This window comes from Leguminivora glycinivorella, chromosome 17 (genome assembly GCF_023078275.1).
Source record: "Leguminivora glycinivorella isolate SPB_JAAS2020 chromosome 17, LegGlyc_1.1, whole genome shotgun sequence".
In the NCBI taxonomy this organism is placed as follows: domain Eukaryota; kingdom Metazoa; phylum Arthropoda; class Insecta; order Lepidoptera; family Tortricidae; genus Leguminivora; species Leguminivora glycinivorella.
In genome coordinates, this window is record NC_062987.1 from 13,573,929 (window position 1) to 13,599,930 (window position 26,002).

The 26,002-nt window shown below is 38.1% G+C and overlaps 2 protein-coding genes across 2 annotated transcripts; both read left to right on the plus strand.

The window, feature by feature from the left end:
* The first annotated feature begins 841 nt into the window (after positions 1 to 841).
* Positions 842 to 18,668, plus strand: LOC125235348 (general odorant-binding protein 19d-like). The gene is made up of 5 exons (XM_048141889.1): positions 842 to 937; positions 1,995 to 2,171; positions 15,825 to 15,939; positions 17,247 to 17,332; positions 18,515 to 18,668. Exons 1-5 carry the CDS (start codon positions 875 to 877, stop codon positions 18,530 to 18,532), a joined length of 459 nt encoding a protein of 152 aa, XP_047997846.1. The 5' UTR covers positions 842 to 874; the 3' UTR covers positions 18,533 to 18,668.
* Positions 18,669 to 19,793: 1,125 nt separating this feature from the next.
* On the plus strand, positions 19,794 to 23,303 carry LOC125235609. Its single transcript, XM_048142207.1, has 3 exons — positions 19,794 to 19,878; positions 20,480 to 20,656; positions 23,166 to 23,303. The coding sequence occupies exons 1-3, from the start codon at positions 19,807 to 19,809 to the stop codon at positions 23,301 to 23,303; spliced, it is 387 nt and encodes a 128-aa protein (XP_047998164.1). The 5' UTR covers positions 19,794 to 19,806.
* Positions 23,304 to 26,002: the final 2,699 nt, after the last annotated feature.

Below are 26,002 nucleotides of genomic sequence, written 5' to 3' on the forward strand. Positions count from 1 at the left end.
ATCCAAATTTTTGAAAATTGCTTATGTACCTATGCATAAATGTGTCATCCAGCGGGTCGATCTCTATTGTTGCTTACATACAATTTCAAGTCATAATTCTTTAATGCTTTGTCCTAATTTTCTTTAGTCATAATTTGTGTTTAGAAACGCATAATTTTTCAGGATTGCCATGAGACAAACATCAAACATATTTTAACGCCGAGTTTTTATGATTCCGTTTAGAATCCTGAACTTGCGAGTTTTTTAACACACGAGAAGTAAAAAATACATTTTGATATTACAACGCAAAAAATGCGTTTAACAGTTCAGGTGGTAAATCATCTTTATTACTAGATTCACCTACTTTTATCAATTTTAAAGCAGTTAATTTGTGATTTAGATAAAATTATGTATTAAAGGACAAAACACGTTTTCTATCAATTAAAATTTTAATTAAAACATCACCATGTTTGATTTAGTCAATTAAATATTTCAATAAATATTTCTAAGAAAATGTACCTTGTCACCATGAGTATGAAAACTATGAAATTAGGTGGGGCAAAGTCAGATTTGCAAAAACTATAGCACGAGTAGATCCCTTATGACTTATGGATGGATGACTTATGGACCTTTTAGTTATGAGATAAGAGCTATTTTACGAATCGCCAGTTTAAAGTACAGGAAGAATATTTTGCGTTAGCTATCATTAACTGTGCAGTTTGACCTCCCGAATCTCCGTCAAAAAAGTTGATAATAGAGTCAAGTACCTAATTTGCTATTAGACTTATAATTAGATTATACTTGTCAACAGTATAAAATGATACGTGTTGTCGAATTTTGGCAATCAGTTGTAGACTTTTGTGTGATCAACTGTTTGAATACTCATTTGGTAAAAATGGCGAAAATGTCAGTTTTCATTTGCTCTCTCTACGTTTTAGTGTTGACGTCATACTCGATGGTAAGTGATTTATGTTTATTGATTATACAATATAAAAAAACACACCAATATCAATTTTGTAGTAGTTGTACAAGATTGTAATCACACAAAGATTTCAAAAGAAAGGATAGGCCTTTTCATATTATATTTTAACTGAACATTATTTTCAACTACTTAGTTGGGTTAGACTGCACGCCAAGCTGAGATATACTAGTACCATTCTAAGAGCCCATACAACCAGTCCTCATGAACCAATTTATGTGTAAGTCAATGGATATGACAATTTTGACAAATCTTCTTTGGACTAACGCCAACGACATGAAATTTGAATCATATGAGTTTGTAGTCTGTATGTTTTGCTATTACTGTACTGTACTGTACGTCTCATTGCATCGTCTACTTACATATCGATAAGGTTTGATTTCGTATGCGTCGCATCGCCGTCGCGCGACCATCGTGCGACCGTCGCCCACGCAAGCCACGGCGTTACAGGCATCCTAATACCGTGCCAACTTTAAGGGGCTAACGTAAAATTGATGTTGTTTTTAAGACAAACTATTAGTCTTAGTTAAATTATATGTTATTATTCATCATATTTCAAAGAACATTTCGATACACGATTTAATGAAATCGGCTCGATAGAAAAAAATTGCAAAGATTGGTCTCGAGTTCGTCATTAAACGGTTTTGTCGACTTAGTTGTCTTTAGTATAAAACAAATATATTCTAAAACACTAACGAAACATTTTGCACAAATAATGCATCTTTCTATTTTATTTTAATATTTTTCGCACTTTTCGTACCTATCCGCCCTCTTTTAGTGACATCGCGCTCTCACTTACTCCCATACGATTAGACAGTGTACGCTAGTGTCAAGGCCATTGGGTGCTGTCAGCGTCTTAATAATGTTAGGTGTTAAAATGTTTGTACTTACATTTGGGAGTTTGTATAAAACTTGCCTGCTTTGTTACCAGTTCTAAAAATTCGTACAAACTTCCTGGAACGTTTTGGAACTACGAAATCTCACGTGATATTTTTTTAGAAAGTAACAAAAATTATGACTATCTTCCTACTTTCAGGCTATGACAGAAGAGCAGAAGAACATCATAAAGCAGCACTTCCACGAGATGGGCGCCAAGTGTATAGGGGAACATCAAATATCAGAAGAGGACATCACCACGCTGAAGAATAAGGGGGTGCCTACTGGACCTAACGCTCCTTGTTTCCTAGCTTGCGTGCTCAAATCTTCCGGTATTGTGAGTATGCCCAATATTACGACAGTTATTTTCTTCTCTATTCAGCTCCCGTAGCGGTCCGCATGAGTGATAGAGATAGATTGCATTTCTGCGGCACTGGCGTCGCAGAAATGCCCACTGCACACTGGCAACTTTTACCATAACCACAGAATACATATTAGCACAGAATATATAATAGTACAAGTACAGAAGGCCCACTGCTTTGATGTTCACGAAATGCCGCCTTTTTAAATGCCTACAAATTTCTTACAAAGAAACGAGCCGCACGTGCGCAGCGTCGGACGATAGGTAAATAAGGTATGCTTAGTAGAAAGCTGAAATTTAGTAACAATATGTATATCAATCACGTCAACAAAGTGCAAAAATGAAAAATGGAAAAAAATGTTTTATTAGTGTAAAGTGTAAAGTGGGGGCTGATTTTTTTTTCATTCCAACCCCAACGTGTGATATATTTTTGGATAGGTATTTAAAAATGAATAAGGGTTTACTAAGATCGTTTTTTGATAATATTAATATTTTCGGAAATTATCACAGTTATAGTGACTTTCATATTTTTATAAGAACAGCATGCACTTACGTCCAGAACAGTGACATTTGGTGCATTGGAACTGCTCATGATGTGTCACTTTTTAACCGTCGCCTCAAATCTGAGAGATTTGAGGCGAGGTTCTCAATTCGTCTGTATGTTTATTTATTTTTTTCATTTTTTTATGTTTGTTCCTCGATATCTCCGTTGTTACTGGACCGATTAAAAAAAAATATTGAATCTGTATGAATACAGATTGGTCCCATTTTTCTCAGAACCCAGTTCTGATGATGGGATCCTGGAGTAATCGAGGGAACTCCTCGAATCTGAAAGGCATACGTATGGTGATTTTTGTGTTTTTAAAGGAACAGCATGCATTTAGGTACGGAACAGTGACATTTGGTGCAGTGGAACTGCTGATGATGGCCAGAACGGAACTTCTCAAATCTGAACGGCACGCTTATAGTGAGTTTGGTATTTTTATAAGAACAGCATGCACTTTCGTCCAGAACAGTGACATTTGGTGCAGTGGAACTGCTGATGATGGTCAGATCAGAACCGATCTTCTCAAATCTGAACGGAACACTTATAGTGACTTTGGTATTCTTATAAGAACATCATGCACTTACGTCCAGTCCAGAACAGTGATGTTTGGTGCAGTGGAACTGCTGATGATGGTCAGAACACTCAGAACCAAACTCTTCAAATCTGAACGGCACGCTTATAGTGACTTTGGTATTTTTATAAGAACAGCATGCACTTACGTCCGGAACAGTGACATTTGGTGCAGTGGAACTGCTGATGATGGTCAGAACCGAACTCCTCAAATCTGAACGGCACACTCATAGTGACTTTGGTATTTTTGTAAGAAAAGCATGCATTTAAGTTCAGAACAGTGACATTTATTTAGTTATGTTTGTTAAGCATAATTATTGAGTTTTCAAGTCAAAGTTTGTCAAGCTTCGATTTCTTATAATCGGATTCATGAGGAATTGAGAAACTCCTCAAACCTTATAGTCCGTTGCTTCTGGAAAGTTATGTATGAAAATGTTGGCATAATTAATGGAAGATTTTTTTTGATAGGGATATGTACATTACAGGCCGAAGTTATTTTTCATCAACCCTCCCCATCCCTCCCCCCTCTGCGTCACCCCTCTTCCCCCCCTTAAATAGCCGAAAATGCGGTTTTTCGCGATTTCTGACAAAACCGTTGTAGATACAGAAAAAGCGTGTAGGAAAAAAGTAATCCTTGATAAATTTACTACAAATCGTTCATTGACACTTTAGTTCTAGCACTTATAGGTTTCGCGTGATCCATCACGAAAGTTGGTCCTTTACTGCAATTTTCTTTAGTGAATGTTAAGTTTTCTCCCAAATTACTTACGAAATATGTTTGATATTACTAAAATATTATAAACTGAAAATGAATTTCAGGGGGAAAAATCACTACCATGGGTGGGACTTGAACTCACGGCTACTGGATTGATACTCCAGGGCTCTATCAACAGCTACCAAAAGGTCATCCCCAGTCATAGATATGTCGCAGTAAGATAGATAAAGCCGTTATATAGTTATAACCCTAGGGATATAGTTATATGTCGTAACATAGTTAAACGAAAGCGATTAATTGCTATCTTACTAGGAATATAACTATAATACGTTACTAGTTTAGTGATATAATTATATGACTGGATTCAGTTTAGTGAAATGATTGTAGCCAGGATTACGGCGGTGCGGCGGAGGTATTAACCCTAGGGATATAATTATATGCCGTAACATAGCTAAACGAAAGCGATTCCTTACCATCTTACTAGGGATAATATATTAGGAATAATATATTATAATTATAATACGTCTCTAGTTAAGTAATATAGTTACATTACTGGATTAAGTTCAGTAGTATAATTGTAGCAGTGTAGTGCGGGGATGCAGTGGAGACGGGGGCGGGAGCTTACCCGCTACCACAAGGCAGTCGTTCGGCATCAGTTGTCGTTCACGTCACGGTTGAGTTTTCGTGCATAATTATTTATTGAATTTTCGCCACTTTTTCTGTGATATCGTTATGTTACGGCATATAATTATATCACTAGGGTTATAACTATACCTCCGCCGCACGGCCGCACTCCTGCCTACAAACATATCACTAAACTGAATCCAGTCATATAATTATATCACTAAACTAGTAACGTATTATAGCAACCGAGCTTCGCTCGGTTCTGTTTCGTATCCTTGACATGTGTCGCCATCTACGAAAACCCCCACATAACAAATTTCTGCGAAATCGTTAGAGCGGTTTCCGAGATCGTCAGTGTAAATAAATATATATATATAAATAAATAAATAAATATACAAGAATTGCTCGTTTAAAAGTATAAGATTCCTAGTAAGATAGCAATTAATCGCTTTCGTTTAACTATGTCACGACATATAATTATATCCCTAGGGTTATAACTATATAACGGCTTTATCTATCTTACTGCGACAGATACACTATATAGATCAATGGTACTCCTAGCGACTACTACCGTGAAAATATTACGTCTTAAATAGTTACTGGAATTCCAAGACATATTGGAAATTCCACCCATGGTAGTGATTTTTCCCCCTTAATTTTATTTTAGTCATGAGTTACAATATTTTAGTTATATCAAACAAATTTCTACGATTTCGTATGCATTTTGGGCGAAAACTTAACATTCACTAAAGAAGATTGCAGCAAAGGACCAACTTTCGTGACGGATCACGCGTAAACTATAAGTGCTAGAACCAAAGTGTTAATGAATGATTTGTAGTAAATTTATTAAGGATTACTTCGTTCCTACGCGCTTTTTCTGTATCTTCAACAGTTTTGTCAGAAATCGAGAAAAACCGCATTTTCGGCACTTTAAGGGAGGGTAGAGGGGTGACGCAGAGGAGGGAGGAGTGGGGAGGGTTGATGAAAAATAACTTCGGTCTATAACGTACATATTTCAATTTAAAAAAACCTTCCATTAATTATGCCGTAATTTTAGCTAATTTCCCCCTGCTATTAGCGTTATACGTATATTTATTTGTGTTGCCATCAAATAATTAAAGCATTAAAAGCAGTTTTAAAAAATACCTACACATTTCTACATAATCCAACATTCGCAAGTAGCTTTCACCACAACCCGAAAGGCGGCGGTTTTTTTAACACGCTTTTATTAGGTCGTCGTGTATGTAACTATGTATGTAATGGAATCTAAGGAAGCTAATTTAACCATCTTCCAGGAGTCGTAGCGTAATGAAAATTGGCAGCTATATGTAGTTCCGATGACAATACAATAATATGGTACTGTTGAGCTGATCTGATGATGGAGTCGGAAGATATGAACTGGAACTACATGATGGAACATCGTATCATAGCCGTTTTTGGGTTTCTTAGAAAAGTCTTGTAATGAACTTTGACTACAATTAGGTTTCAAGGTCTGATGATGAAGCCGAAAGATATGAACTGGAACTACATGATGGAACATCGTATCATAGCTGTTTTTGGGTTTCTTAGAAAAGTCTTGTAATGAACTTTGACTACGATTAGGTTTCAAGGTCTGATGATGGAGCCGGAAGATATGAACTGGAACTACATGATGGAACATCGTATCATAGCTGTTTTTGGGCTTCTTAGAAAAGTCTTGTAATGAACTTTGACTACGATTAGGTTTCAAGGTCTGATGATGGAGCCGGAAGATATGAACTGGAACTACATGATGGAACATCGTATCATAGCTGTTTTTGGGCTTCTTAGAAAAGTCTTGTAATGAACTTTGACTACGATTAGGTTTCAAGGTCTGATGATGGAGCCGGAAGATATGAACTGGAACTACATGATGGAACATCGTATCATAGCTGTTTTTGGGCTTCTTAGAAAAGTCTTGTAATGAACTTTGACTACGATTAGGTTTCAAGGTCTGATGATGGAGCCGGAAGATATGAACTGGAACTACATGATGGAACATCGTATCATAGCTGTTTTTGGGCTTCTTAGAAAAGTCTTGTAATGAACTATGACTACGATTAGGTTTCAAGGCCTGATGATGGTGCCGGAAGATAAGAACAGAAAAAAAAGGAGGGGGGGGGCTCGAGGGGGGAAGCATGAAAGAAAGATCAACATAGTATTTGAAATAAGTTGGGTTAGCGTTTTCTTGTGACCTTTCAGAGCAAACAAAGGGGGGCTCGGGGGGCGAAGCCCCCCGCATAAAAGAAAGATAAACGTTGTATTTAAAATAAGTTGGGTTAGGGTTTTCTTGTTACCCTTAAGAGCAACGAAAAGGGGGCTCGGGGGCGAAGCCCCCGCATAAAAGAAAGATTAACGTAGTATTTAAAATAAGTTGGGTTAGCGTTTTCTTGTGACCTTTCAGAGCAAACAAAGGGGGCTCGGGGGCGAAGCCCCCGCATAAAACAAAGATCAACGTTGTATTTAAAATAAGTTGGGTTAAGGTTTTCTTGTGATCTTTAAGAGTAAAGAAAAGGGGGCTCGGGGGCGAAGCCCCCGCATAAAAGAAAGATCAACGTAGTATTTAGAATAAGTTAGGTTAGCGTTTTCTTGTGACCTTTAAGAGCAAACAAAGGGGGCTCGGGGGCGAAGCCCCCGCATAAAAGAAAGATCAACGTTGTATTTAAAATAAGTTGGGTTAAGGTTTTCTTGTGATCCTTAAGAGTAAAGAAAAGGGGGCTCGGGGGCGAAGCCCCCGCATAAAAGAAAGATCAACGTAGTATTTAGAATAAGTTAGGTTAGCGTTTTCTTGTGACCTTTAAGAGCAAACAAAGGGGGCTCGGGGGCGAAGCCCCCGCATAAAAGAAAGATCAACGTTGTATTTAAAATAAGTTGGGTTAAGGTTTTCTTGTGATCCTTAAGAGCAAAGAAAAGGGGGCTCGGGGGCGAAGCCCCCGCATGAAAGAAAGATTAACGTAGTATTTAGAATAAGTTGGGTTAGCGTTTTCTTGTGACCTTTAAGAGCAAACAAAGGGGGCTCGGGGGCGAAGCCCCCGCATAAAAGAAAGATCAACGTTGTATTTAAAATAAGTTGGGTTAAGGTTTTCTTGTGATCCTTAAGAGTAAAGAAAAGGGGGCTCGGGGGCGAATCCCTCCGCATGAAAGAAAGATTAACGTAGTATTTAGAATAAGTTGGGTTAGCGTTTTCTTGTGACCTTTAAGAGCAAATAAAGGGGGGCTCGGGGGGCGAAGCCCCCCGCATGAAAGAAAGATCAACGTAGTATTTAAGATAAGTTGGGTTAGCGTTTTCTTGTGACCTTTAAGAGCAAACAAAGGGGGGCTCGGAAGGCGAAGCCCCCGCATAAAAGAAAGATCAACGTTGTATTTAAAATAAGTTGGGTTAAGGTTTTCTTGTGATCCTTAAGAGTAAAGAAAAGGGGGGCTCGGGGGGCGAAGCCCTCCGCATGAAAGAAAGATTAACGTAGTATTTAGAATAAGTTGGGTTAGCGTTTTCTTGTGACCTTTAAGAGCAAACAAAGGGGGGCTCGGGGGGCGAAGCCCCCCGCATGAAAGAAAGATCAACGTAGTATTTAAGATAAGTTGGGTTAGCGTTTTCTTGTGACCTTTAAGAGCAAACAAAGTGGGGCTCGGGGGGCGAAGCCCCCCGCATAAAAGAAAGATAAACGTTGTATTTAAAATAAGTTGGGTTAAGGTTTTCTTGTGATCCTTAAGAGCAAAGAAAAGGGGGGCTCGGGGGGCGAAGCCCCCGCATGAAAGAAAGATCAACGTAGTATTTAAAATAAGTTGGGTTAGCGTTTTCTTGTGACATTTAAGAGCAAACAAAGGGGGGCTCGGGGGGCGAAGCCCCCCGCATAAAAGAAAGATCAAAGTTGTATTTAAAATAAGTTGGGTTAGCGTTTTCTTGTGACCTTTAAGAGGAAACAAAAGGGGGGCTCGGGGGGCGAAGCCCCCCGCATGAAAGAAAGATCAACGTTGTATTTAAAATAAGTTGGTTTTGGGTTTTCTTGTGACCCTTAAGAGTAACGAAAAGGGGGGCTCGGGGGGCGAAGCCCCCCCGCATAAAAGAAAGATTAACCTAGTATTTAAAATAAGTTGGGTTAGCGTTTTCTTGTGACCTTTAAGAGCAAACAAAGGGGGGCTCGGGGGGCGAAGCCCCCGCATAAAAGAAAGATCAACGTAGTATTTAAAATAAGTTGGGTTAGCGTTTTCTTGTGACCTTTAAGAGCAGACAAAGGGGGCTCGGGGGCGAAGCCCCCGCATAAAAGAAAGATCAAAGTTGTATTTAAAATAAGTTGGGTTAGCGTTTTCTTGTGACCTTTAAGAGCAAACAAAGGGGGGCTCGGGGGGCGAAGCCCCCCGCATGAAAGAAAGATCAACGTAGTATTTAAGATAAGTTAGGTTAGCGTTTTTTGTGACCTTTAAGAGCAAACAAAGGGGGCTCGGGGGCGAAGCCCCCGCACAAAAGAAAGATAAACGTTGTATTTAAAATAAGTTGGGTTAGGGTTTTCTTGTTACTCTTAAGAGTAACGAAAAGGGGGGCTCGGGGGGCGAAGCCCCCCGCATAAAAGAAAGATAAACGTTGTATTTAAAATAAGTTGGGTTAGGGTTTTCTTGTTACTCTTAAGAGTAACGAAAAGGGGGCTCGGGGGCGAAGCCCCCGCATAAAAGAAAGATTAACGTAGTATTTAAAATAAGTTGGGTTAGCGTTTTCTTGTGACCTTTAAGAGCAAACAAAAGGGGGCTCGGGGGCGAAGCCCCCGCATAAAAGAAAGATCAACGTTGTATTTAGAATAAGTTGGGCAATGGTTTTTCTGTGACCCTTAAGACCAAATAAAGGGGGTTCGGCAAAAAAGAAATACTTAAATTTTGTTTGAATTAGTTGAAATGTGACAATATTTTCTAATCGAGTCAAACAAAATCCCACTAGCTGAGAGCTTCAAAACAATGTATGGCTAAAGTATGTCTCTCTAATGTCTTCAAAAAGTCCGCGATGGCACATGTCTATATTGTCTATCTTTTACGGATAACTTACTAGGTATAAACATTTTTATGATAATACCGTAATAAGAAGGTAGCCGCTAGTTATTATTAAGTAGCAATTAGCAATAAGTACACGTTAAGCCACAAATGGCATGTAAAATCCGCCTACTTGAAATAAATTTATGTATAAATGTTAAAAGTATTTCATTATTAATGACTAAAAAGTATAAAATAAATTAATAGTTTAAAAAACACTATAAAACACGCTTTTATAAATGCACGTAAAAGCCAAAAATAAATTATGGATCGTTCAAGTTGTCTCTATTTGTGAGCTGAAGTTTAAAAACTATGTGCTTTTAATTATAATATTTGATTGTAAAAGCGTGGGGCGCTGGAACAGGAAAGACTTTCTTGTAAACAAATACTAACCCGAACTTCCTGGCGAATGAAGTTGCATCATAACATTTACATATGCCGCCTAAGGGTTACCAAAGAGAACCAAAGATATCTCGTCCACGAACAAGAACTCTGCATCCTGTCACTGTAGACACTTTCCCCTTTTGTACTTTGATTACCGGAATAAAGCGGCGTTCTAAGTGTCGGTGACTGTCGACTCTCCTCGCTACTAGCGCATATTTTGTCTGAGTTCGACAAACTGGTACCTACTTTGAACACTGACTTTTAATTGATTTGACTGTTTAATGTAGAACCTACTAGTCATAGCAACTCCAGTTAGCGCGTCAATCTGTGTAACCTCCTTCCCGTAACATAGCATAATTTGATTTATCAGCAAGTTATACAAAAAGTCTTTCCTGTTCCAGCGCCCCACGCTTTTACAATCAAATATTATAATTAAAAGCACATAGTTTTTAAACTTCAGCTCACAAATAGAGACAACTTGAACGATCCATAATTTATTTTTGGCTTTTACGTGCATTTATAAAAGCGTGTTTTATAGTGTTTTTTAAACTATTAATTTATTTTCTTAAAAAATATTAAACGTTTTTTTATGGGATAGGAGGCAAACGAGCAGATAGGCTGCCTGATGGTAAGCGATCACTGCCGCCCATGGACACCAGAAGCACCAGAAGTGTTGAAAGTGCGTTGCCGGCCTTTAAGATGGATGTACGCTCTTTTCTTGAAGGTTTGATGGTCGCATTGGTCCGGAAATACCGCTGGCGACAATTCATTCCACAGTTTAACTGTGCATGACGTGACCAAATTTGCAAAACGTTGCGTCTTAGAAACATTTTAAAGGGTGAAAATCAAAATATGTACACCGTGTCCAATAAGTTTGAATACAGCACAAATAGCCAATAAAACAAAATGAACAAATAGTTACTACATTATTATTATATTTTATGAATGGCACTCTTATTTATTACATTCACAACAAATGTTTTGGAATAACTCCAGCATTAACTTGTTTACCAGCCTCAAACGCTTCTCAAACGGATCACACGCGGCACGCACCGTTTTCTTCACATTTCATCCCAAATACTCTCAATAATCTTTTTGAAATGATCTAGGTTTATGATTTTATAAAAATTTAGTCTTCAAAGCATGTATGACCATACAATGTAGTCTAATACGCCTAAACCTGGAGGCCTGGGTGGCCATTCATGTTTCGGATAAAAAACTGCCAAATTAGTCTGAAACTACGCTAGAATACCATTTGCCGAATGTGCTGGAGGTGCGTCTTGTTGGGACACATGATACTCATTCCCAAGCATCCTTTTTAACTTTAAGGCATTTTTTTCTCCAAAACCTTGGTTTTAAAGAAAAAAACGTTGATTTTAACGCTTTTATCTGTAAGTACTGAAGGTAGTTTACCTCGCTTACATACTGCATCCCACACCTGGGCCGATGGTGAGCTCTGGAACCTAGGCACATTTTTCTAGTTGCCCGGAACGTTATCTATCCTCGGTACCCATAATAGTTTATTTTGGACACGTGGCGTCTGTTTTATCACATACAGATTCTGCTTATAAAAAATAACTCGTCACCTGCGTGCCGAGCAAGTATTTTGTTGGCACTTTACCTCTTTGTTTTTCTTAGACACTTCGGAAATTTCATGAACTTTGTGCTTGTATTTTATTAAAAGGAATATACTCTTCAGTTTAAATAAGAATTTGATGGCCTGTGATCCCTATATCTTTAGAACTGAGGTAAAATGTGAGTATTCGGACTTATTGGACACGGTGTACATGTTCGTTCTAAAAGTAGCTGATCAAGCATCGTCGGTTTGGAAAGCCTGCGGTAAAATTTTTGCTCATTACTATACATATTCGATTTAAAGGGTTTTGAGATTTAGGAAATAAAACAACGGTTCATTAGATTTAATTTAATAGCATTATGTAATTATAATCTCAATGTAAGTGCAAGCAGTCTTATTTACAATAAACTTAAAAGCGGAAACAAATATATGCAGAAAGAAAAAAAAGAAGCTGTCAATACAGAATCCCCTAGGGTGGCTATGTATGAATAGCACAGAAAAGTATTAAAATAAAATAAAAACCGGCCAAAAGCGTGTCGGGCCACGCTCAGTGTAGGGTTCCGTAGTGTTCCGTATTTTTCTCAAAAACTAACCTATAAAGTTCAAAACAAATTTTCAAAGAAAGTATTTGTAAAGTTCTACTTTTGTGATTTTTTTCATATTTTTAAACATATGGTTCAAAAGTTATAGCGATTATTTCCGAAAATATGAAAATTATCAAAAATCGATCTTAGTAAAACCTAATTCATTTTTAAATACCTATCTAACAATATATCACACGTTGGGGTTGAAATGAAAAAAAATATCTGCCCCCTCTTTACATGTAGGGGTACCCTAATAAAACATTTATTATTATTAACGACCTTCCACATATTTATAATGAGCCCAAACATGATGGGGTTATGATGAGGAGAATAGCAGTTCTGTTGACCACCTCCTGACTCCATCACGAGACCTTGGACCTCATCTAGTTCGATGGTGCTCGTCAGCCCAAATCTAATGAGCCCGAACATGATGGGGTTATGATGAGGAGAATAGCAGTTCTGTTGGCCACCTCCTGACCCCGTCATAAGACCTTGGACCTCATCTAGTTCGGTGGTGCTCGTCAGCCCAAATCTAATGAGCCCAAACATGATGGGGTTATGATGAGGAGAATAGCAGTTCTGTTGACCACCTCCTGACTCCATCATGAGACCCTGGACCTCATCTAGTTCGATGGTGCTCGTCAGCCCAAATCTAATGAGCCCAAACATGATGGGGTTATGATGAGGAGAATAGCAGTTCTGGTGACCACCTCCTGACTCCATCATGAGACCTTGGACCTCATCTAGTTCGATGGTGCTCGTCAGCCCAAATCTAATGAGCCCGAACATGATGGGGTTATGATGAGGAGAATAGCAGTTCTGTTGGCCACCTCCTGACCCCGTCATGAGACCTTGGACCTCATCTAGTTCGATGGTGCTCGTCAGCCCAAATCTAATGAGCCCAAACATGATGGGGTTATGATGAGGAGAATAGCAGTTCTGTTGACCACCTCCTGACTCCATCATGAGACCTTGGACCTCATCTAGATCGATGGTGCTCATCAGCCCAAATCTAATGAGCCCAAACATGGTGGAGTTATGATAAGTAGAATAGCAGTTCTGTTGAACATCTCCTGCCTGACTCCATCATCATGAGAACCAGAACCTCATCCTGGTCCCAAAATATAATAATAATTCAAACTCTCAACAAACTTCACGTATAACTTAAAATCCAAAATCATATGAAAAGCATGTCGAATGCTAAAATTGCATAAGGTGTAAAAAGGATCAAGATTTGTTTAGTCGCAGTTTACGGCACTTCTCGGAACTATCGAGCTGCTTACGAAAGCTAGGTGCGCCGGACGATCAAACGCAGGTCCGCGGTTGTCTTCGAGCGCTCGGCGCAGACTGAGCGGGCTCGCGTTAGCACAGTGTCTTTTATTCGAATTTTAGGTGTTTTAAAAACATATCTATCGACAGAAAGGTATGTCATATATGTATGATTTTTTTCTTATAGGTCAATAAGAAGTTCTAGTTTAGGATAATATTATTTAAGAGTTACAAAAAATGCAGGAATCGCAGGAAAAATACATAATGTAAACCTCTTTTTATCGAAAAAATGGGGAGGATACGGAAGGTTATTTATCCACCATTTCAAGTAAATCTTAAAATGTCAAAGTATTAGCTAACTCGTACAGGATATAACAAATAGGATTGTGATCATTTATTACCCCAAATAACATTTTTAACAGCACAATCACGATTCTAAACGAGCTATCCCACTATGAAAATTGAAAACGTCTTCCGAAAAAACGGATTTTTCGGAAGTATAAAAAGACATATTACGCTCGTCTTTAGGAATACTCAGATAAAATGTTATAAGTAGTACTATAAGTAGTAAGTACTATTCTATTCAAGTCTTGGGTACTTTCTACATGGGTGTCCCTCTACATTCCTAAGAACGTTTGTTCTATTATCACTTGGCCTAACCGTTTTGGCCTAATGGGCTTGTAACCTAATAATCAATTAGCATAACATCATACTTGGCATAGTGTAATGGATGGCCTAATCTTTATTTGTCCTATTTATTATTACTATATTACTTAATAGGCCTTATTTTATTAGCAATAAAATTGATGATCATAAAAACTTTTGATCTATACTAATATTCCATAATTCTTTTCGCCTCATATGTATTAGCCTAATATATAATGCGCATAATAAAGATTGGCCACATATTAATTATTCTAAAACCTGCCAGGCTTTATAAATGTGTGGCATAACTAACTAATCTTTTGTGTGCTGAATTGTTGCTTGCCCGAAATATAACCAGTATACTTACTTGTTGTTGTTGTGTGTATGTGGCCACAAAAGTGGGTTAGGTTAGGTTAGAACTGTGACCATTAAAGAAACAACTTGCTGCAAGAAAAGTGGGTTAGGTTAGGTTAGAACTGCGACAACCACAAAATCGACTGGTTGGCACAAAATTGGGTTAGGTTAGAACTGTGGCTATTAAAGAAACGACTTGTTGCAACAAAAGTCGGTTAGGTTAGGTTAGAATAGAATTAGAACTGTGACCATTAAAGAAACGACTTGTTGCAACAAAAGTGGGTTAGGTTAGGTTAGAACTGTGACCATTGAAGAAACGACTTGTTCTCAGAAAAGTGGGTTAGGTTAGGTTAGAATTCTGATCATTAAAAATTATAGTAGGAGCAAAAATATTAGGACACATAATATTAGTTGAAATCGCTATAGGAGTAATAGTTATTAGGCCATACAATGCATTAGGGAGAAAAAGGATTATAACAATGAATTATTATGAAAAACAGTATTAGTATAACTAATGATTATGCAAATTAACATTAGAACACAAAATTTTAGGACATAAAATTTTACGCAAAACTGAATAGGGCAACCACAATTAGGGAATATCATCGTTAGGCCAACTGATCATTATACCATAGAGTTTTAGGCGAAACAAAAATAGAAGAAAAAACTTTAGGAATCTAGATATACATCCTTTCTACATACAGTATTTATATATTTTTGTTTAAGTCCCAACATCACAAGCCTTATTGAACTTTTCCGTGGGACTGAGATCTGTGAAGATTGTCCTATTTTATTCATGATAAATAAATAAATAAATAAATAAAATAAATAAATAGTGGGGACACCTTACACAGATCAACTTAGCCCCAAACTAAGCAAAGCTTGTACTATGAGTGCTAAGCGACGATATACATACATAAATAGATAAATACATACTTATATACATATTAGAAAACATCCATGACTCTGGAACAAATATCTGTGCTCATCACACAAATAAATGCCCTTACCGGGATTTGAACCCAGGACCGCGGCTTAGCAGGCAGGGTCACTACCGACTGAGCCATACCAGTCGTCATGATGACTATTTTACTAGGCATTATTAGCCATTCCACACGCGTACATCGCATATAAACCTTAAAAAAACTCGCGACGTAAAGTAACAATAGAAAGTGCGAACGTGCGTTCCGTGAGAACGCGCGCCACCCCTGATTAGGCTGCGAACTCGCGGCCGCCAGCATGTACTTGTAGCGCGGCGATAGAATCGCAGAGTGAGCCGCTCCTGATATTAGTACAACCATAACCAATGTTTTATTATTTATTACAGATGGATAACAGCGGCATGCTGCAGAAAGAAACAATGCTTGAAATGGCGAAGTCAGTGTTCAACGATCCTGAGGAATTGGCGCAGATCGAGAAGTACCTGCACTCCTGCTCTCACAGTTAGTATAATTAATATACATATAATATGGCTACTTTTTTAGGGCGGATATTTAAGTCTGCATGTTGAATTTTTTTTTGTAAATTTTTGGACTAGACGAAAAGATCACTTGAGATGGGAATAGTTATTTGTTATACAAGGGGGCAAAGTTGTATTTTAACGCCGAGTGTGGACTTGAAAAACGAGCAAGTGAAAGGATTTTATAGTTGAACCACGAGCGAAACGAGTGGTTCGAGAGTAGAATCCTGAACGAGTTTTTTAACACACGAGAAGTAAAATACATTTGCACCCGAGTGCAACACAAAACTTTTCCCCTCATAACGTAAATCATCTTTATTAGTAAGATTCACTTGCTTTTATCAATTTTAAAGCAGTTAATTTGACTTTATTCAAGGTCAAATTACTTTACCCACTAGTGGATAAAATGCGTTTTTACCCGCTGGTATTAAAGGACAAAACACGTGTTTCCGAGCTAGTGAGGGGAAAATGGATTTCCTCTTACACAAGCTTTTTGCCGTACGAGTATGAGAATGGCCGAAGCTAGACCGGGCATCTTGCTGACACCTTCGTATTCTATATGTTTGAAAAAGCGTAAACGAAGTCGTAATGTCGTAATGTACTTGTATGTAGAGCCTCTGTAGATGAGACCAGCCCGCGTAGCCAAATGGCAATCGCCGACGCTAGACGCCGACAAATGTGCAGTCTGGCTCTGTAGCGCCAATACACAAAGAGCGATATAGTTATAGGGGGGCATTTTCAGAATTTGGGACCCCCCCAATTAGCAAAAGTTGTTAACAAAAATTAACTCGCTGTCAGTTTTGTGACGATAATTAAGCATAAAATCTGTCTAAAATTTTTATTTTTTCACATTCTGAATGTATATTATCTCTTAAGTTTAATGTAATTAAAACAAAAACAATATTTTTATTGAAATTTCATGCTTAATTATCGTCACAAAACTAACAGTGAGTTAATTTTTGTTAACAACTTACGCTAATTGGGCGGTCCCAAATTCTGAAACTGCCTATAGATAGCTACGAAACAGATATTATCGTGAGCGTTTGTGCATTTAGGCTACTTAAGTACCCAGGTTACCAGGCCCCGTAGCCGAATGGCATTTCTCCGACGCCAAACGAAAGCGATACGCCGCTGGCTCTGTCGCGCCAATACGCAAGCGCGATAGAGATAGATATCTACTAGCGCTTCGTTTCGTGAGCGTTTCGTGAGCGATTGTGCCATTCGGCTAGCCACCCAGCTGTGCCTTTTTGTTTTGTTCGTATTTTGAGCACAGTTGCTTTTCTTTTTCAGTAAACGGCGAGGCTGTGAGCGATGGAGATAAAGGGTGTGAGCGTGCTGTCCTGGCCCACAAGTGCATGTTGACAAACGCTGCTCAGGTACTACTTTAGAAAGTTTAAGGGATTATAATATCCTCCGTTTCAGTGTGGTGACGGGTTAAGAATTTCACCACCCCCTTTCTTCCCGTCGGTGTCGTAGAAGGCGACTGTGGGATATGGATTAAATTGTGGCGTAGGCGAGAGGCTGGCAACCTGTCACTGCAATGTCACAGTTTCGTTTTATTTCAACCCCTTATTTTCCAAGAGTGGCACTGAAACTTGAGTTGTTTCATGTGTTCTGCCTACCCCTTCATGGGATACAGGCGTGATTGTATGTATGTATAATATCCTTCTGACGGCGGGGTTTAAAAATTTACCAATTTAAATTTAACTTTGTCAAATGGACCAAGAGTCAAAACTTAATTGGGGATTATGTACATATTATGAGTAGAACTCGGTTCCTTAAGCAGGATAAACCTAATAACTAAAAGATCGGTAACAAGATTTGATTGTACGTATATTTTCTATTTTTAGTTTGGGGCTAGTCGATCTGTGTAAAAATCCCAAACTTTTTTTTAACGAATAAACTTGCAAAGCCTTTTTGGCAAAGCTAGAATGTTAACCCATTTATACGTAAACGTGCCAGATGCTACATATATATCACATAAGGGTAACTTTCGCCAGCTCCAATAACCTAGGCGTGGTGCATAAGGTGGATTGTCCCAGGATTCCCAAGAAGCTGCTGCTCAAATGTAATATTTTTGATATTTTTTTGTTATTTCTACTCAGAAGCACTGCTTTTTCAATCCTAATATATAACAAATGTCCACATACGATTTTTTCTTACCATTTTCAAAACATTTTGTATGGGGTAACTAAAGAGGAAAGTAACAAAAATGTATGGAAATTCTGGGACACTCTCCTATTGAGATAGAGATGTCTTGTGATTCTAAGTAGGATTGGACAATAAACCTGGAAAACCTAAAATTTCAAAATAAAAAAATGGCCAAAAAAAAAGAAACGCTCAACGCCCGACCGGTCGCGGTCTAACATGAATCCTCTTTAAATAGGTATTATCCCCTTATTCATAAACGTTTTCTAGAGTTATCAAGCCGATAAAGTTCGTCTGTCCCTTTTTGGCTTATTGGTGCGATAGAAAGGGACAAACGAACTTTATCGGCTTGATAACTTTATTGAACGTTTATTAATACTTATATTATTATATAATATCTTTGTTCACAGTTTGGATTCGACATTTAAGTATACAGAAGCTGAAGGATTCATTCGTGTTGACTATCGACCGCTACGCGACAAATGGTTAATTGATCGAAGATTTATAACACTGTTAATATATATCAAACAAATTTAATTAATTAATAAAGGTACCTTAAATATAGACGGAGTTACTTATTTATGGAAATACTAGTTTGTAAATAAGTCGGGGGACAGAATTCTAGCGATCCCTAGACGTCCCCTACACGACAGTTCAGGCTAAACCAATGTGGGTTTAGTGGGTAGGATGTTTCCCCCCTTTCTCAGCAAGAGAAGGGTATGGGAAGTCCCACATAACCTCGGAAATCAACGGGGGTATGCGTAACAGCATTACCACATTGTTAAAAAAAAGTATTGTAAATAAGTGGTGGGTAAACTTTGGCCCGCGAGCCAATATCCGGGTGACAAGATTTTATCCAGCCCTCCCGTGTGTCCTATCATATGGTCGGCCCTACCCTATGGCCTTCCACCAATGCTACAAACTACATTAGTATAATTTATGTACTTATTATTTTTACGTTTGTAGTTATGTATACCTGGGTACGCAAAACATATTTTTTGCGTTGTAGTTTCCTCGCTATAGTGAGGGGAAAAGTTTTGTGTTACACTCGGGTTCAAATGTATTTTACTTCTCGTGTGTTAAAAAACTCGCAAGTTCAGGATTATATTCTAGAACCACTCGCCTCACTCGTGGTTCAACTATAGAATCCTTTCACTTGCTCGTTTTTCAATTCCACACTCGGCGTTACAATACAACTTTGCCCCCTTGTATAACAAATAACTATTAAAATCACCACCTAGGTAGGTAACGGTATTTTTTACCGGATTAGTTAAAATTTCTTTGGACAACACCACGGTCACAATGGTATTATTTTCAGTTTCCCATGAACCACAATTTTATGTAGTAAGAGGTACTTGCAGAAAAATACGTTTAGTCATCATAGCTATGAAAATACAATGTCAAAGCCACGGGCCAAAATCACAATAGGAACCTAAAGTCTACACAGTAAGGATTATAATACATATTACAAATTTCTGGTAACAGTACAGTACAATGAATATTTTAGTTATTAACTGAGCATTTTGCCAAATCGTTAAAAAGTTATTACTTATGGAGTCAACAACCTATTTACTCCACTTAAAATTAAATCACACTTGTGAATGGTATAAAATGATAGGAGGTGTCGAAATTTTGGCAATCAGTTGTAGTGCCCTGAGTGACTGAGTGTATACTATGTTCTGTTCTACTCATAATAATTAATATGATTAAAATGGATAAAGTTTCGGTACTATTTTGCTCCTTGTATGTTCTAGTGTTGACGCCATATTCTATGGTAAGTAAGTGTTTTTTTTTTGTTTGTTAACCTATATTTCCTAGTGAGTATATTGTATCAGTAATAGCACTTTTAAGGTGCTACAAACAGTACAAACCACCAATCAATCCAGTCTTCTTAAAGGTTAGGGTGTACCTAAACGCGGTATCGTTATCGATATCGTTACGGTCGCATTTCGCTAATTTTCGTCCAACTATTTGAAAAAAAATTAGGTAAGGTATTACAGCGGGGAAATCTCGACTGGGGGACAATTGTAACTAATCCATTTTTTCCATTATTACACTATGATGTTGACTTCTACATGTATCCACTGAACACGCCTACGATATACTATAACCGGTGTGCGGTGGACACTCTATTTAATAATGCAAACATTGTAAAACATAGAAAAAATGAACCAGTTACATTAGCCCCCCAGTTGAGATTTGCCCCGCTGTACCTTATTGAAATTTTTTTTCATAAATTATTAACGTTGTGTCTTGTAAATCCATGTCATTACATATAAATTCTATCTTGAGTTAGCAAAGAAGTAGGTAACTTTCGAATTTTATCTTATTGGCAAATTAGACACCATAATATTAACAAAAACTATCTACTCCAGGCTATGACAGCGGACCAGAAGGATATGGTAAATCATCATTTACATGAAATAAGCAAGAAGTGTATGAAAGACAACCCTATAACAGTAGAGGACATGACCGCGTTCAAAAGTGAGAAAATGCCTACTGGGCCTAATGTGGCTTGTTTCTTAGCCTGCACATACAAATCTTCCGGTGTTGTGAGTATAAGTATTATGTGAATATCTTCTTTTCTTTACTGTATGTAAAACACTTCCTGAAACCCGTAAATTATGTTTAGGTCACTCTGGGTAACTTTTACTAAGTATTTAACCCCGAAATCGCGAAAAAATTGCATCTCCCTCAGGAAATTCCGCCATGCCACGATATTTTGTAAATTTGGGGTTGGTCCCATAATAAAAGTGCTTAATATGACCTTAATCACTAACGGGTTTGTGTAATAGTACATTGTGCAACAAGGGGAGAAGCTGAATATTACTAACGAGAGTAAGTTAAATCGCGACGGCTTGCCAACAATGTTTTTCATCACACTTGCATGACTTGCATTATTAAAAATATGCAAAAAGGTAAAAAAGAATACAGTACTAGAAATTTCTAAACTCCTTAGGGAAAACGATTTTTCTATAACTCACGCTCCGCCTGTGTGCAATAGCACATTTAGTGTGCGAGTGTGATGAAAACTCTTTTCCTTATTTTCCATTCATTATATACCTAAAGCATGTCCAGAAATATATGACTACGCGCCATGTTGCGGAATTTCATTAGAACTATTTTCTTCATACTAAACTGAACTGTCACCCCATACATCAGAATAACAGCGCCCTCCTGACAATAATCATAGGTATATTTCTGGTCAGGCTTTACTTGACTTTGCATTCTGTGTTGTCCTCACGAATTACTTGTTCCTGGCCCACCCAGTACAAATATTTTCTGTAACTCCAACTCTCACCTTTTTACTTTTTTAATGTGCGCTGATTTGTTCTTTTCCTCTTTTTACGCCCTCGAGTAACTCTAAAGAACCCTGTTGAGCTCCTTTACTAATAGAAAACGAAGCGCCAGAAGCTCCTAAACTCATCGTTAACCAATCAGTCAAATATAAAAGTAAGTATATTGGGAGATTGGGGAGGAGAACGGGTCATACGTAGGGTTTGCAAAAACCGGTTAACTTTAAAAACCGGTTAATAACCGAACCTATACCTTCAAAACCGGTTAACCGGTTTTTCGGATTTTTAGTAAATTACCGTACTATGCAATAATATTACCATTACCTTCAAGAATTCTGTTGTTTTTGATATCGTAGCAGGTATTACTTGCACGATGAAGATCATTTTTATCCAGTTTTTGGAAATTTTGTAAAATGCAGAAGTTGCCATAAAGGACTTGAGTGCCCATAGTGTATATGGCGCTTAAAACTGTCGTGACTTTACTGTGATAATCACTTTAAGAACTAAATATGTATTTGTCAGTTGTGCATTTTTTAAGCATGTCGCGGAGGTCTACAACTCCCAGAGACTCTAGTTATACAAGGAATTAACGTAAGAAAACCAAGATCTCCATTTTCCCTTTATTTTAAAAATATAATTTGAAATAAACAGTAGAGTCCGGTTATAACAACGCCCAAGGGACAGCTGATATTACGTCGTACTAACTGGATGTCGTACAAAACGAATTTCATTTCGGTTTAAAGATATGCCATTTTTTAGTATGCGTGCTTGCTCATCTCCGGCAAATTACTGTCGTATATCGTAATAATAAATAGTCGCATTCCTTGAACCTCGATTTACGTAATTAATATGACAATCGATTTTTTTATTAAGTAAAACTAGTTTATACGCAATCCAAAAATAAAAAGTGGGTTCTATTTAGCTTATAAGATTAGACCAGATGCGAACCAATTGTTAAAATTATTAAAACCAATGCTCCAAAAAAACACATGGCCACAATCTCATCTTGCTACTTGTAGGCAAGACGGGGGAACGTGCTTGGGGCGGAAATAGCAGAGTTTCCTCAATTTACTAGTAAAAACGTTGTCTTTCGTCGTTGTAACCGGACTTGACGGACGGATTTTGCGTAAAATTACGTCGTAAAAAGCGGTTGGTCGTTAAAACCGGAGTCGTAATAAACGGATGTACTTTCATAATATCACATATGAAAACCAAACAAATACCTGTGCTTCCGTTATTCGGTTATTGTAAGCGGTTGGACGTTAGGTATATGCGGAGTCGTAATACTAACCGGACTCTACTGTATAAAATGTAATTTTGAGTGGACTCGGGAATATTGTTTAATCTTCACGTTTAGTTAGATTATAAAATCATGATTTTAAGAAATTCAGTGCAGATGCGTAATGTTGTCAATGAAAAGTAATACTTAAATAAATCTTTATTGTTACAAAACATTGAAGAATTACGTACTTTCGACCCTCAAAACTCTTAATAAATATAATTTCGGTTATTAACCGGTTAGAGACTATGAAAACCGCTTTTTAACCGAGGCCAAAAAATCTCACCGGTTTGCATACCCTAGTCATACGCAATTGAAATGAATGAATAAAAAATCCAGCGTAGCGACAAGCAAGCAAGAATATTTCGAAATTCGAAACGTTTAAGGCTTGACGACGATCAAGTCCTAAGAGGGTGAGGAGTTAAACCTATCCCCCTCCCTACTTCTCTGCTTTCAATACCTAAATGTTTACCGTTACATCTTCAGATGGACAGCAACGGTATGCTCAAGGAGGAAACAATGCGTGAAATGTCAAAGTCTGTGTTACACGATCCTGAGGAATTGAAGCACATGGAGGGCTTCCTGCGTTCCTGTTCTCACAGTCAGTATATCCATAAGTTATAAGTATTAGAACTATAGCGCTACCCGAAGACTGATAACTTGTCATTTGATGCTGCATAATTGGATTTTGTTACGTTAATAAATACCACTATCCCCGATTACTATTTTTCGTCCTTCCCAGAGCTTTGGGCGAGTTTTTGATCACATTTTGCTAATAAGCCTACAATGCCAAGCGCGGATTTTGATCACACGTGGTTTTGCTAATAAGCCTACAATTCCACGTGCCGTGCCGCGTGCGTTGCGTACAGTCCACGGTCTAAAAGATAATATTATATTGGTATCATGTAATAAGCAACCTGAAAATAAATTACCTTTTCAGTAAACAGTGAGGCAGTGAGCGACGGAGAGAAAGGATGTGAACGAGCTATTTTGGCGCATAAGTGCATGTTGGCATACCTTGCTCAGGTAGTACTATTTTAATTTTTGGGCGTTTCTTTTTTTTCCATTTTTTATTTTGTTCTTTTTAGTAAAATTGAGGTCGGTTCTACTCAGAATTACCTACTAAGCACTTTCTATCTCAGTAAGAAAAATATGTGTGAAGAAGTGAAACTTCGTAACATAATTGTGATAGCTGGGGGCAACCAGGGGACCGATTTTTGAGTCTCACGCGTTCGAATTCAGAAAATTGTCACTGAAAATAATAAGCAAGTCACTGTTTTCAACCGGTATTTTAGTGACAAAATCCCGTATGTGAGATTAAAAAATCGCCTCCCAGAAGAAAAATAAAATAAAAATACAAAAACTTTTGCATTTGCGGGCGATCGAACCTACCTCTAGAACTATGGCTAGCGTGAGGGCAAATAGGCATGAATGCCACTGGACCACCGTAGTCCATGGTTTATACGAATGGAAATTTAAGTGTTATGTGTTATGTGCTGCCAATGTTACGTTGCGCAACGTAACACTGAGTGTTACGCGCTGCCAGTTGGAAGTCGCATTAGAAGTTTCACTTCAAAAGGTGTCCCAAAATTTCCATACTTTTTTGTTCCCCCAAAGACATGTAACTCCGTATAGACAGATAAAGTCTAAGAAAAAAACGTACCTCGGAACCATAGAGAAAAAGGTACGGCGGGCTAGATGGCGAATACACCTTTAGGGCACTCACGACTAGATGCCGCAGAGTATATAAGGCCAAATTGTCAAAACTGAGGTTCAAAGGGTTTAAGCCTGCATGTGTTGAGATATGGCATTTTATGCACTGCGACTACACATTTTTCTTTGGCAGTAACTCTCTAGAAACTCGATCCTCTTTGGTTACCCCATACAAACTATATATCGTAGAATATGACAACACAATAGGAAAAATCACATGAGACACATTTTTACCTATTAGGATTGAAAAAGATTCTGAGTAAAAATAACATATTTATTAAAAATAGCACACTGAGAGAAAATACAACCAGTTTTCATGTTCGTTCAACAAGTTTTTTGGTTAAAATAGCGCCGACGTGCTCTTTGGTTCAAACAAAAGCTACTTGTCATTTGAATCGGCAATAATTTGAATCAACAAGTTGATTTTATAAAAACAACCTGACACATATTGTTTTAAACATACGTTTGGCTGATTCAAACGGAAAAACCGCAACAAGTCGAACTTGTTAAATTCACAATGCAAATTTCTCACAGTGCACATTTAAGTGGACAAACAAATGACACGCTCGCTCTTTTAAATCTTTTGCAATTAGGTTTTTAGGATATTGAATTTGTTTTTATTAATTTTGTGCCTGGCTGTTAGTCCGCTAGTGCTTGATTTCGACAATAATTTATGTTTCGTAAGACACTAGTACTTAGGTACCTACAAGTCCTACAAAACTGGCGCCTAGCCGAATGACAATCGTTGACGTCAGACGCCGGTCGAAACGCATTCTGGCTACGGCAGCGACATTATCATGAGCATTTGTGCATTTGGCTACATACCCTAGACCCGTAGCCAAGAGTACAATCCTTAACGGCCCAGCCACGACATTGGTCTAAGCGCGACAGCGGTGAGCGGCAGCCATACATGCGAATGAAAAGTCCCATCGCTGTGTCTCGCTCCAATGTATGGCCGCCGCTCACCGCTGCCGCGCTTAGACCGTCGTGGCTGAGCTGTAACGCTCCGTGGCGAACGATCCGTAACTGTAACTTTGTCGTGCCAATATGGATGAGATAGATTGTACTCTTGGCCACATGCCCTGAAGTGACTAACCTTGCCTCGTAGGGAGATTCAATCTTATATCCATAATATATATTAATCATATATTTATCTTTACAGTTTGGACTCGCTTTATCGAATAAACAGTAGAAGAAAGAGGATTCTTTAGTATCGACTGTCGGCATCGATCATCGATAGACAAATGGCATATTGATCACACATTATACATATAGGTACATTATTTCATTAATTATCAACAATTTTCTTTTCCCCTCACTAGCTCGGAAACACGTGTTTTGTCCTTTAATACCAGCGGGTAAAAACGCATTTTATCCACTAGTGGGTAAAGTAATTTGACCTTGAATAAAGTCAAATTAACTGCTTTCAAATTTATAAAAGTAGGTGAATCCAGTAATAAAGATGATTTACCACCTGTGGAACTACTGGCCCCGTAGCCGAATGGCATTTCTCCGACGCCAAACGAAAGCGATACGCCGCTGGCTCTGTCGCGCCAATACGCAAGCGCGATAGAGATAGATATCTACTAACGCTTCGTTTCGTGAGCGTT